Here is a 12667-nt window from a genome sequence, read left to right as displayed (position 1 = left end):
TTGGCCAGCTAGTTACCCATAGCAACCAATAAGATGTTTGCTTTTTACAGGTGCCTAGAGATTGCTACCTGCGGATTGGTTGCTATAGAGTGATGGATTCTTGGCCTCGAGGTCCCTCTGCTTTCCATATCACAATAATATAGTCAAAATGTGGCCAGCAGAACAATGTATTAAAGAACACAGGGGATTTTTATGTGTTTCAGTGCCTGTTGCAAAGGAGAACTGATTTTAATTTTTCCTGTATATGTAGGATCCTTTAAAGCAAAGGCTGAATATATTTATTTTGCCAAAGAAACTTGTTAATGTGTTCTACTCATGGAATTAAGAGGTGATCAGCGATTGTGTCCTGTACAAACTGCAGACATTTGGCACAAATAATATTTATATATAGAAATATATCTGCTACATGTGTTCCACAGGTTATATGGGTCACCATTGAACATTGATTTGTTCCCTGCCTTGATGGTTGAAGACATCATACCAGGAAGTCGGCTGGGGCCAACACTAATGTGTCTTTTAACAACACAGTTCAGAAATGTCAGGGATGGGGACAGGTATGAATATTTTTATTCCAAATTTCTGTGTTAAATAGTGATACTTGATGTTATAAAAGCAGAATATCTTTTTAATTTTTAATAGAACAGGTTTTTTTATGCGTCACATAATAATAATAGCAACAGCTGTATGGTGCACATAAGCGAAGAACTGGTTGTGAGTTATGTTCTGTAGAACCTCATTCTTAAATGTATGAAAGCTTTGGGCATGAAAGGTTTCCATGGAGAATTATGTCAAAGAGCTCTTTTACAACAATAAACAGAATAGATTATTTTATTAGCTTAATATTTGATGGGATAATTAAGATACAGCTTTTGCTAAATGAGTATTGAGTCATTTGCAAGTTTTTAACCTTCAGGGCCTAAAGCCAAACTACCGTTCCACATGCAACACGAGTTCCCCATTCCAGGGGTGGTGCTGCTGGCTGCACAAAGTGTGCATAAACTTCCAGGACACTGCTGGAAACTGTTTCATGGACCTTTAATGGATCGGGATTTTGAGCCCCTGCGAGCTGCTTAGACGGGACTCAGAATAAATTAATGTGCCAGGTTTATTAAAGCAACAATCCTTTATATACAGTTAAACTCATGAGACTACAGTGAATAATAGGAAGCCACAGTCTATGCAGCAATTTTTTAAATTTTTGCAGTGATTTTGTGTACATCGTGGCTAATAAAATGGGATTTTATTTTTGCAATATACATTTTTGTTTTTTGCAATTGAATAGAAAGAAATCTCCCGAACTAAAATTTGATCTTGAAGAAAAAAATTGTCTCAGTCCTGTTTATTTATAAAATCACAAAATCTTGGCAGGTTTTAAGTAAGGAGATTTTATATTTGTTATATTATTTAATATAAAAACAATCGCATGGGGAAAAAAAAAAGATCACTACAATTGAGAAAAAAACTTTATATATTTTGCTGAGATTTACTCAAACCAGAACAAAATGTGAAAATTGGAAAAACCTGCCCCTAAGACAGTTGCTTCGACCAGCAGACGGGTATCAATCCTTTGTGGCTACTGGCAGATCCATCAGAAAGCATGTTTTAAATGACACTCCTTTTTTTCTATATTTTACACTTTTTGGTTGTATTTTTGAATTTTTTGCAACAGGTTTTGGTATGAGAATCCTGGTGTGTTCACTGCAGCACAGCTGACACAAATCAAACAGACCTCCCTGGCCAGAATTCTATGCAACAATGGAGACAATATCACTAAAGTACAACATGATGTGTTCAGAGTAGCTGAATTCCCGCACGGTTATGTCAGCTGTAAAAATATTCCCAAGATGGACCTAAGGGTTTGGCAAGATTGCTGTGAAGGTACTGGTTCCATGTTCTGTTTGATGTTTGTCCTACAATATATGTGCCTGTAACATCTCTAATTTCAAACAACCTTTCTAAAAATGTTTAAGATGGGTAGATGATGGATCTTCACATTATTTAAAAAATATATATATATGTAGGGACCACAAGGTGAATGTTCCCCTATGGCTTTAAATCCATACACTTCCTGATCTCCCTAGTTGCTGGGCAGATTGCCATGTGGCTAGTTGTAATTTACATATCCAAGTTATTGGCCAGAAGGGGTTTATGACCACTTCTTGTAACACTTTGGGATAGTGAGTGAGAAGGGGTGGATCTTCCTCTTTGGCTTCTGGATGCTGATCCAGCTGGGTGTGCACAGGGGAGCCTGGGTACAGCAAGGCCCAGTGGAGCCATGTGCTCTAGAGGGATCAGTATCTCTGGAGCAGGGCTCCCCAACCTTTTGAACCCCTGAGCAACATTCAGAAGTAAAAGGAGTTGGGGAGCAACACTAGCATGAAAAATGTTCTTGGGGTGCCAAATAAGTGCTGTGATAGGCCATTTGGTAGCCCCTATTTGGATTATCGACCTACACTGAGGCTCTGTTTGGCAGTGCACCCGGTTTTTATACAACCAAAACTTGCTTCCAAGCCAGGAATTTGAAAATAAGCACCTGCTTTGAGGCCACTGGGAGCAACATCCAAGGGGTTGGAGAGCAACATGTTGCTCACGAGCTACTGGTTGGAGATCACTGCTCTAGAGAGATAAGTTGGGGAGCAGGTACCCGGTTAATGAGGCTAGTGAGTGACAGGAATATAATTGACTCTCTAGGAGAGTAAGACAGTGAGGGAAGATAGAAAGAGCAGCTTTGTGCTCCATCAAGGAGGTGTAGCAGGGAGTAGCTTCCCAGGTTGTAAGATTTGCCTACAGTGAAGGGACCACAGTGGATAGGGTGTTAGGCTTTAGGTTCTCCTCCCTGACCACTCCACTGGGTGAGATCCAGACCACATGTGAGGTATTTCTGACTGGAGGTGCTGTACTGCCTTTACTACATCCTCAGGGAATGCACCTGCACCTACCTCTGATATACTGTCTGAGCTGAGTGCCTATATATTCTAAGTAAAAATTAATCACTTTGAGTTGAAATCAGTCACACCAGACTATAATTCTTCATGAATTTGAAATTATGTATTGTTTTTTTGGCAGATTGTAGAACCAGGGGGCAGTTTAGTACATTCTCAAATCACTTCAGAGGGAAACGATCTACAGAGCACAGTTATAAGGACGAAAATAACGAAGAATCTAGGTAAGAATGTTATTGTGAACTGGAAAACCAATAGTAGTTTCAGCAAGTTGACTTATTAGATAGTCTTATTAGTCGGTGGAACAATAACATTCCTAAGGCCCAGCTTTTATCTCATTATTCTCTGCAAGTGTGTTTTACTATCAATATGCATTGGCATATAAGATAACTATAGTTGATAAATCAGACCCCATTAGTTAGATGCCTTAACATGGTAAATTAGTAGAGGAACAAGCTCACCAAGGCATATCAAGTCAAAAGCAGGTTTAAAATATGTGATCTTGTGAAACCTTAAACTGTTTAAAATAGTGCCCAAAACAATAAAGTGAGTACCTAAAAGTGCATGAACTAGAAATATTTTAATTAGGGAAATTTGGTGGAGTGGGGGTGGATGTGGGGTTACAGGATACTAACAGTCCTCTTTGGTGGTACCCAACAAATCTAGCTTCACTTAACCCTTTTCCCCCAGTATTACATTTGGTGGTAATTACTTTTTCATTCCAGCTTGTCAAATTCGCTTGTAAATACTACTTCCAACACTGAACAGCCAAAGAATCTGCCACACGTGAATGACTTCAAAGAGTTTGTTTTGGATATGCAAAAGACTATAACAAGTCTTAGAAAACAGGTAATGTATGCGCACATACTTCATAAAACAGCACGTTCTGAGAAATCTGTATGCCTCCGCCATGTTCAATACATGATGTGGTATGCTTTGGATCATGAGCTGTTCCACACCTTCTCCTGCTTTTTTCTTCATTCTGGTAGAGGTTGATCTTGGTTTCATCTGTCCAAAGAACTTTTTTCCAGAACTGTGCTGGCTTTTTTAGATGTTTTTTTTTTAGCAAAGTCCAATCTTGATGCTTATGAGTGGATTGCACCATGCAGTGTACCCTCTGTATTTACTTTCATGCAGTCTTCTCTTTATGGTAGACCTGAATATCGATACATCGAACTCCTGGAGAGTGTTGTTCACTTGTTTGGCTGTTGTGAAGGGGTTTCTCTTAACCATGGAAATGATTCTGCCATCATCCACCACTGTTTTCTTCCATGGATGTCCAGGTCTTTTTGCGTTGTTGAGTTTACCAGTGCTTTCTTTCTTTCTGAGGATGTACCAAACTGTAGATTTTCCACTCCTAATACTGTAGCAATTTCTCAGATGGGTTTTTTCTGTTCTTGCTGCTTAAGGATGGCTTGTGTCACCTGCATGGAGAGCTCCTTTGACCGCATGATGTCCACATACAAGCACCCCCCCCAAATCAACTCCAGGGCTTTTATCTGCTTCATTGATAATGACATAAGAAAGGAATGTCCGACACCTGCCCATGAAATAGCCTTTTTAATCAATTGTCCAATTACTTTTGAGCCCCTGGTCCAATTACTTTTGAGCCCCTGGCCCAATTACTATGGTCCAATGAGCCCCTGAAGTGATTGTGTTAAAAAAAGGCTTTAGTTCCTCACATTTTTATGCAATCTTTTTGTTCAACCCACTAAATTTAAAGCTGAAAGTCTGCAGTTCAACTGCATCTGAGTTGTTTCATTTAAAACTTATTGTGGTAATGTACAGAACCAAAATTAGAAAAAAAGTTGTTTCTGTCCAAATATTTATGGGCCTAACTGTATCTTGAAATCTCAAGATTGAAACCCTCAGATTTGAACTATTCGTGACCACATTCTTTTTCTTACTATTTTCTCAAATTGTGGAAAAACGTGATCTTGACCCTTAGAAGCAGATGTATCTCCTTTGAAATTTTAGTTTTTCATGGTAAAAAATTTGATTTGTCAAAACTCCCAATATTTGAGATTTGTTAAGCATAAGAAAACTCAAACTTGAATATAAAAAGGCAGCTAAAAACTGGCAAGTTTATGGAGGAAAAAAAATTGGAAAACTCACATTTCGATCTCACTCTCTGGAAAGAAAATACAAATCTCAAGTGACTTTAAAGCAGTCTAACTACAGTCAGATGTTTAGAGATTATGCAGTTCTTTGGGGTACTTTGTCTAACTAAATATACAAATTAAAGTTTAGATTCCTTGTATTTGGCAAAATCATTTGTGGGGGATTCAGTATTTAGCTGAATTCAAAAATGATGGCTTCAGTACATCTGTAGCTGAGGCTCTTTTTATTTTAATGTTTTTTCCCTTACTCCATGCCTGTCACTATTTAGAAAATGGCATGGTTGATGAGCTCTGTGAGTTTGGAAATCAAATAGGCGTTTAAATGCCAAACTAGAGCGATATAAAACAAAAACAGGTTACATATAGTTTTGTGGAAAAAACTGCAAAAGTCTAATCAGAACAACCCCCCTTTGTATGTTGTGTGTCTGCTGTTTCTCAAGATGCTCAATGTAAAAGTACAAGGCATGTTTTTTTTTTTTTCCTTCTGTTTGCTGACAGCCATACGTACAACACTTTTTATTACTAGTTCTGTGAAGGTATGGACGGTTTTATGTTGCCATAATATCTGCCACATTAGAGAAAGCTTGGAACATAATAGTGCTCCTTGTGCAGTTTTGTACATTGTAGACATGAAAAGAAACCAGTGTTTGCCAAGTTAATGTTTGCTTACCAACTTCCAAATGTATTCTGTCCTAAATCTATACGAGGCTGCAGAAACTACAGAATGCTGAATGGTTTTTCTAGATGTGCACAACAGGCCGTAAAAGTCTTGTTTCGAGTTATCTTTAGGGGATTTCAGATTGATTTCTGCCAAAAAACATTGAACATTTGTTGTACAATGAGTCCGCTCGTGGTAGAGACTGCATGAAGTAGAAAGGAGTGCTTAATTCATATCAGTACGAAAGTTAAAAGTGAAAAAACAATCCTTTGCAACGAGCAGTGAGCATAATATCCAGGGCCACTTTTGGGTAGGGCAGAGTGGGTGACTGTTTAATGGAAAATAAATCAGTTGAATAAACCAATAAAACTGTAAGGGGGGAATGTAATGTTGTTCGCTAATGCAAAATTCATTCACATTCGTTCTCAATGTGAATAAATGTTTTTCAAAGTGAACAATTTTGTCTTTGTGAACACTTTGACCCTCGCACGACAATAGGGAAGCAATTTAGAATTTTATAGTTTGCGATAGTGTGCAGTATATGTAATAAAACTTCTTAAAGGAGAAGGAAACCCCCTGGGCACAAAACCCCTCCCCTGTGTTGCCCCCCCTCCCTCCTCCCCCCCTGGCCTACCTGTCCCCCTGGGCAAATGCCCCTAACTTGTCACTCACCCCTCTGCGCAGGTCCTGTCCACGGAGTTCACAGGCGCCATCTTCTCCCACGCGCGTCTTCTTCCTGCTTTGACCGGCGTCTTCTGGCACATGCGCAGTAGGAACATTTACAGGTACGGATCTACTGCACATGCGTCGAATGTCGGAAATCGGAAAACTTCGTGACATTCGGCGCATGTGCAGTAGATCCGTACCTGTAAATGTTTCTACTGCGCAGGCACATTGGTCAAAGCAGGAAGAAGGCTGTGTGGGAGAAGATGGCGCCTGTGAACTCCGTGGACAGGACCTGAGCAGAGGGGTGAGTAACAAGTTAGGGGCATTTGCCCAGGGGGACAGGTAGGCCAGGGGGGAGGGGGGAGGGGTTTTGCGCCCAGGGGGTTTCCTTCTCCTTTAATGAAAAAGTTATGTTTGCTCCAAAAGTTTACGCCACCTTCAAGCAGGTGTTAAAGGTTCGCAATGAGCAATTAAGATTCGCAATGCAATAAAAGCCTAATGTAGAATATTACATTGCGACATGCAAATTATTATTCTCAGATTTTAGTGTTATAGTGACAGATGTCTCTTTCAGATAAAAAAACTTGAATCTCGCTTGAGCAATACGGACTGCACTGATGAAACTGGGGAATCCCACTCTACAAAGGAGAAATGGAATAAAGACGCATGTACAAAATGTGAATGCAATGTGAGTAATGTGCCCCCTCCACCCACTGAGAAGTAGCAAATGACTAAACATAGAATAAACATAGCAAATTGAATATTCTTTTCAAAAACATGCCAAGTTCACCCTTCAAAATAAGTCATGTTAACCTGTCTACACTAGAGACAGGAAAATAATTCTAAAAGTTTTATTATGGATCTGTAGCTGTTGCTCAGGGCACATAAATGGGTCCACATGTGTTAGTCGTAATAGTGGTTCTCTATGATCCCTTTAATAGAGAAAAGTTCCTTCCTATAGTAGACTACAGTCGTTAAGTAAAGTCACAATTCATTCTAAATTACCCTTTTGGTCACAAAGCTAATTCCCAGCTCTGTCCCGTAAATAAACCCTGGTTTGATAACCTTAAATGCTGGTAAACGAAGATTTCATTTAATTCCATCAGTTGACATCGGTGTAAGCCTAAATCAAACACTGTTTTTGCTTTCTATAAATGTCAGCCATGGGATTTTCTTTTAGGCCTGTGGTATTGCACGTAAGTAGCCTACACACACAAATTGCTTGTTTATTTTAATGGCCTCCAGGAAAACCGCAAAAGTACAGAAATAAAATTATGTAAACTTCCGCTTGCAGCGATTAAGTAGTCCAAAAAAATAGTATAATCTCAATACAATTTTCTGTTTTGATACAGTTTGATTTTTTTGTAAAGGTAATGCTAACACCAGGGGCTTAACTATAAGCCTCGGAGGTATAGAGGTCCTAATTCATATACAATTTCAATAAATACTAGTAAAACAGGTCAACCTCTAGACATTTTGGGAGTCTGAAAAATGATTTGCTGTGGGGCCCAGTAATATCTAGTTACACCTCTAGCTAACACTGTTGATTATTATCAATGTTTTATTTTCCAGAATGGACACACCACCTGCTTTGTGGAATCCTGTCCACCCATCGATTGCCTGTGGCCCCTAAAGATGGAAGGGGTTTGCTGTCCTGTCTGCACAGATGCCAAGATACAAAGCACATAATTAGCAGAAATACAGTTTTCATAATCACTGACTGCGGCATTTGCTTCACGGAAGATTCCAGAAAACCTCTATATAGCCTTACAAAACCCAAGGACAGCCATTGTATAAGATTACTTACATTTTTATTTAGTACACGGGAACACAATTCAGCCTCTCTCTCAAAGGGAACCGCGTTAGACAGGATATTGAAATTTATGTCTGCCGATTATTTTTTTTTTAATGTATTGTTTATGTTTTAAATGCCTCTCAGGTTAGGAAAGTAAATGGTGCTAATGACAAATTTTAAGTATTATAAAGAAATAAAGGATAAACTCATTACATTCAAATTAGGAGATATTTTAAAAATGTTGGCAAAAATTGTGTTTATACCATATTGGCACGGTGTACAAGATTGATGTGTTTCAGTCTCCCTTGATTATAGCTCAGGCCCAAGTCTGACATCAGCATTAAATATCACTTTACCTCTGTTTTTTTAACACGATAACGGTTTTTGTTTCCCACTCAAAATAAAACTACAAAAGAACTCCAGATACCTGTACTCTGGCACTATTCCTACAAAAAAAAAGGAATAACCTTTGTGACTTGACTACTTCGTCTTCATTTTCTTTACACTTTTTTATTATTTTTGTGTTAGATCATATCTCTTTGAGAAGTATATTTTAGCGAGCAAATTTTTTTTTTTTTGTCTATTTTATAGTAAACAGCCTAATGCCTTCATGAATACACAACATGTTATTAAAGCTGCCATGCAATCCTTTCCTTAACGTGTTTTGATATTTTCCTATGGATTGTAAATTGGACTTCATCATGCATTCAGTTGCAGGTACCCTAACTTTGTTACCCGAGGAGACATAGTGAAGGACAACAATCATACCTCATTAGCCACAAACCTTAAAGTGCTCATTTAGAGGAGTGAAGAAAAACCATCTGATGTGCCATACAAGCATTTTTTTAAAGTGAATCGTCCCATATCACACGAAAAACATGAATGCACTGTTGTTTACAGACTTGTTCTTGTCTTACTATATAGAACAAGTGACATCTTCTGCATTGCTTTGCTTAAAGGAACAGTAACACCAAAAAATGAAAGTGTTTTGAAATAAGGAAAATATAATGTAGTGTTGCCCTGCACTGGTAAAACTGTGTTTGCTTCAGAAACACTACTATTGTTTATATAAACAAGCTGCTGAGTAGCAATGGTGGAAATTGAAAAAAGGCTATATGGCACAGGATAAATAATTTGCTAACCGATGTTATGTTCTACAGAGCTTATCAGCTGTGTAACCCATTTGAATAGTAGCCCCCATGGCTACACAGCAGCTTATTTATATAAACAATATTAATGTTTCTGAAGCAAACACAGCAGTTTTACCAGTACAAGGAAACACTGCATTATATTTTTATTACTTTAAAACAATTAAATTTTTTGATGTTACTGGTATTTAAAAACAGGCAAGAGGTCTGTCAGATACCATAGGGACTGGTCTGTATTGTTAGCATGGAATGCATTGTAATTACTCCCAGATTTAGCCGTTGTCTTGTGGAAAGGAAATGCACACAGGCTGCGAAAGGACTGCTAACTTGCGACTGACCTTCTGTACAATGGATGCTTCATCTCTCTCCTAATATATAGTAAGTAAACAGATCACACCAATTCTCTCTGTAAGCTTGGGTGCCAAATATGTTGGTTGAGCAGACATCAACCCAATTGGGGAGCATTTATTTTAGTTTATAGTTTATCCTTCTTAGAATGCTGTCTTGTCCCATAGGGTTAATACGATTTTCCTTGACATGCACACTTCATTGCATTATGGCAAAATCCTGTTGGGTAGGCTTGGGTATTTCCTTAGGACAATGTACAGACACATACGGTATATTCTTTCTGTGTGTGTTTGTGGATCACTGTGCTGTTGCTTTCCAGACGGACCATGGGAGCAGTAGTTGACCAAAGACTTCAAGCCAACGTGGCCAAATCTTTTTATATCACCACTGTACCTTAATTTTTCCTTAGTTGTATTTTGAAGTTGTAGTTCTTAGGGGGTTATTTATCAAGATCCGAAGTTATCCGAAGTTCTAGAAATCTGAGCATCTGCCGCATTTTATGAAGAAAAAATCCCCAAAAAAATAGGGTCTGGCAATCTTTGAAACTTTCTCCGAAAACTCCAAATTTTCAGAGTTTTCCGCAAAAACAACGTTTTTTTCGTAGTTTTTTGCACAGAAACCCCAAAATCATCAAATATTGGTATGGACATCAGCACAGACACTGGGACCTTCCCTGTTGACTTATACAGGACCTCAAAAGCTTTTAGATGCCAGGGTTTTGGATACTGAGTTTTTAGACTGTCGGACTTGAATAAATCTTGAAAAATTTGTAGTTTATTTTTTATTTTTTTTGCTCTGAAAAATAACGATCTATTCCAGGTTCAAAAATTCGGACCTTGATAAATAACCCCCTTTATGTGTTAAAGGGGTTGTTCACCTTTAAATTAACTTTTGAAAGCTGGTAAGATTTTGAAAAAGAAGGCAAACAATTCAAACCTATAAAAAATAAAGACCGATTGAAAAGTTGCTTGGAATTAGCCATTCTTTAACAGACTAAGTTTACTTAAATGGATGTCCGATTTCAAAATTGAATATAACAAAATCTGTTTGCTCTTTTGAAAAATAGATTTCAGTGCAGAATTCTGCTGGACTATTAACTTATGTGTTTTGAAAAAAACATGTTTTCACCATGACAGTATCCTTTTAAAGGCCAACTTAGTCTTTGCTAAGTTAGCCAGCCACAGTGATCCTTCATCAGTTCCACAAACAAGCTCTTAGATCCTCTAACAAGAGGCTAGAAAGCGACTTGACTGGCCAAACAAAGCTGTGAATGCCAAATAGCAGGGACATTTATTTTCATCTACAGTATATATAGAGAGATACTATTAAACTTCACTAGTACAAATATTTTTCGGTGCAGTGGTTCTCTAATTATGATTTAGTCCTTTCTTTTATACCCTGTATGGATGTATTGCCACTGATTACATTATAAATGGAAATAATTCTTGACACATATTCTCTGTGCTCAGTCATGATCCAGAGAGACGTTGGGACCTTTCAAACAAAGACTGGCAGAGACTGTGTGGCACAGATAAATGCTTGTATAAACAACTGACTCATTTCCCCAGCTCATGTTTTTCTTTCTACAGCAGTCAGTAATGTTCTTTTTCCACACCGAGGTCCTTCCTTTTTCCAGTGCTGCGAACTTTGCATATTTATTGTCAGAACTTTCTTACCAAAAATGAGTGCCTTCGTCTTTTGTATTGTAAACAGGAATATTACCAAAGAATTGTTTGCACTGTGTAATGAATGCTTCAGAAATGAATGAATCTTGAATAAATAGGCTTACCTTTCAATATGCCTGTCTTTTTCTTGTGGTAACCCCCATGTCTTCTTTTCAGTAAACCTGTTGGCATATATAGTGAGGCAGAAAGGAATGTGCAGTAATATTGGGTTAGTTAGAGGTGTATCTTTTACAAGTGTTTTGAAATCATGTTTGAATTGTTTTTAGAGAATGAAACGCATAACACAAAATTCCCTAAAATGTAAATTCTTTATATTGGTAAATTGTATCCTTTTAAACAGTGCTGTTTGATTTGGTGTTTAGTGATGTAATTTTGTCACATGACAAAATAATGTACCCCCTGTTAAATTGGTAGGGTTTTAGGGGGTACCATATCCAGTATTGAAGCTGGTTTACAACAGGGGGTACATTATTCTCTATATAATCAACAGTCTGGTCATTTCCCTATGGGACCAGACTTTAAATTATATCCTTATAAACAGTGTGTTCTGACATCAGAACGCGCCGTTTATAACAGCGGCCACCAAATTTGACGCAACGAGTTGGAATTTGACGGCACACATCCGAAACGGACGCTGGCGCGCCCAAATTTGACAACGGCGACCAAAATTTCAACGCCGCCCCCCCCCACAAAATCTAGATTATAATGCATAATGTACCCCCTACTATCAGAAGTCACCTTGGAGTTATATGGTCACAATTACAGTAGGGGGTACATTATCCATTATATAAACAGCAGCAGTGGGGTCTTGAGGCCAACAGATCATGGGTGTGATGAATGTAATTCAATATATTCCAGGATTTTAGAGGCAAGTGATAGATGGGTGGTGGGATGGTGGTTAAAAAGACATGACTGGTCCAGCATGGTCTTTTTTTAAGAATAAGCTTGACACAGGCCTGTTTGAACAGGTTGGCAGGTTTATAACACAAATATTCAAAATTATGGCATTATGGTAGGTAGAAGGAAAAAGGAAGAGAGTATGACATAGAAAAGGTATAGTGAAGATCTGAAAGAGAGTAGGGGTCAGAGTACACACAGAAAGTCGCCTTCCTTATGTGTTTATGTGTCTGTTGACTGATGAAGTTCAAAGAAGGAAGCGAGACAGAGAAAATTAGAAGGTCTGTGTTGTAAGGGGTCATCAGTGTGGCAGTGGGAGTCACCTAGGATGATTACAAGGTTGTTCATACAAAGCAAGAAAGTCGGGTTTCATAGTCAGCAAAGAGTCAACTGAATTATCATCAGGTC

The 12667-nt window shown here is 38.2% G+C and overlaps 1 protein-coding gene across 2 annotated transcripts in view; it reads left to right on the top strand.

Moving 5' to 3' along the window:
• pxdn.L (peroxidasin L homeolog) overlaps positions 1 to 11473 on the top strand; it is an 86404-nt gene extending 74931 nt beyond the window's left edge. For both annotated transcript variants that reach the window (XM_018263995.2, XM_018263994.2), the window contains 6 exons: positions 420 to 554; positions 1670 to 1878; positions 3067 to 3166; positions 3668 to 3791; positions 6961 to 7074; positions 7959 to 11473. In XM_018263995.2, coding sequence (XP_018119484.1) covers positions 420 to 554; positions 1670 to 1878; positions 3067 to 3166; positions 3668 to 3791; positions 6961 to 7074; positions 7959 to 8075 — 799 coding nt within the window. In that variant the 3' untranslated portion in view covers positions 8076 to 11473. The remainder of the gene's footprint in view (positions 1 to 419; positions 555 to 1669; positions 1879 to 3066; positions 3167 to 3667; positions 3792 to 6960; positions 7075 to 7958) is intronic.
• The last annotated feature ends 1194 nt before the right edge of the window (positions 11474 to 12667 follow it).

The sequence above is a fragment of the Xenopus laevis genome, chromosome 5L (genome assembly GCF_017654675.1).
Source record: "Xenopus laevis strain J_2021 chromosome 5L, Xenopus_laevis_v10.1, whole genome shotgun sequence".
NCBI lineage: Eukaryota > Metazoa > Chordata > Amphibia > Anura > Pipidae > Xenopus > Xenopus laevis.
The sequence above is the reverse complement of the archived record's forward strand: the minus strand, read 5'-3'. Positions and strand labels throughout refer to the sequence as shown.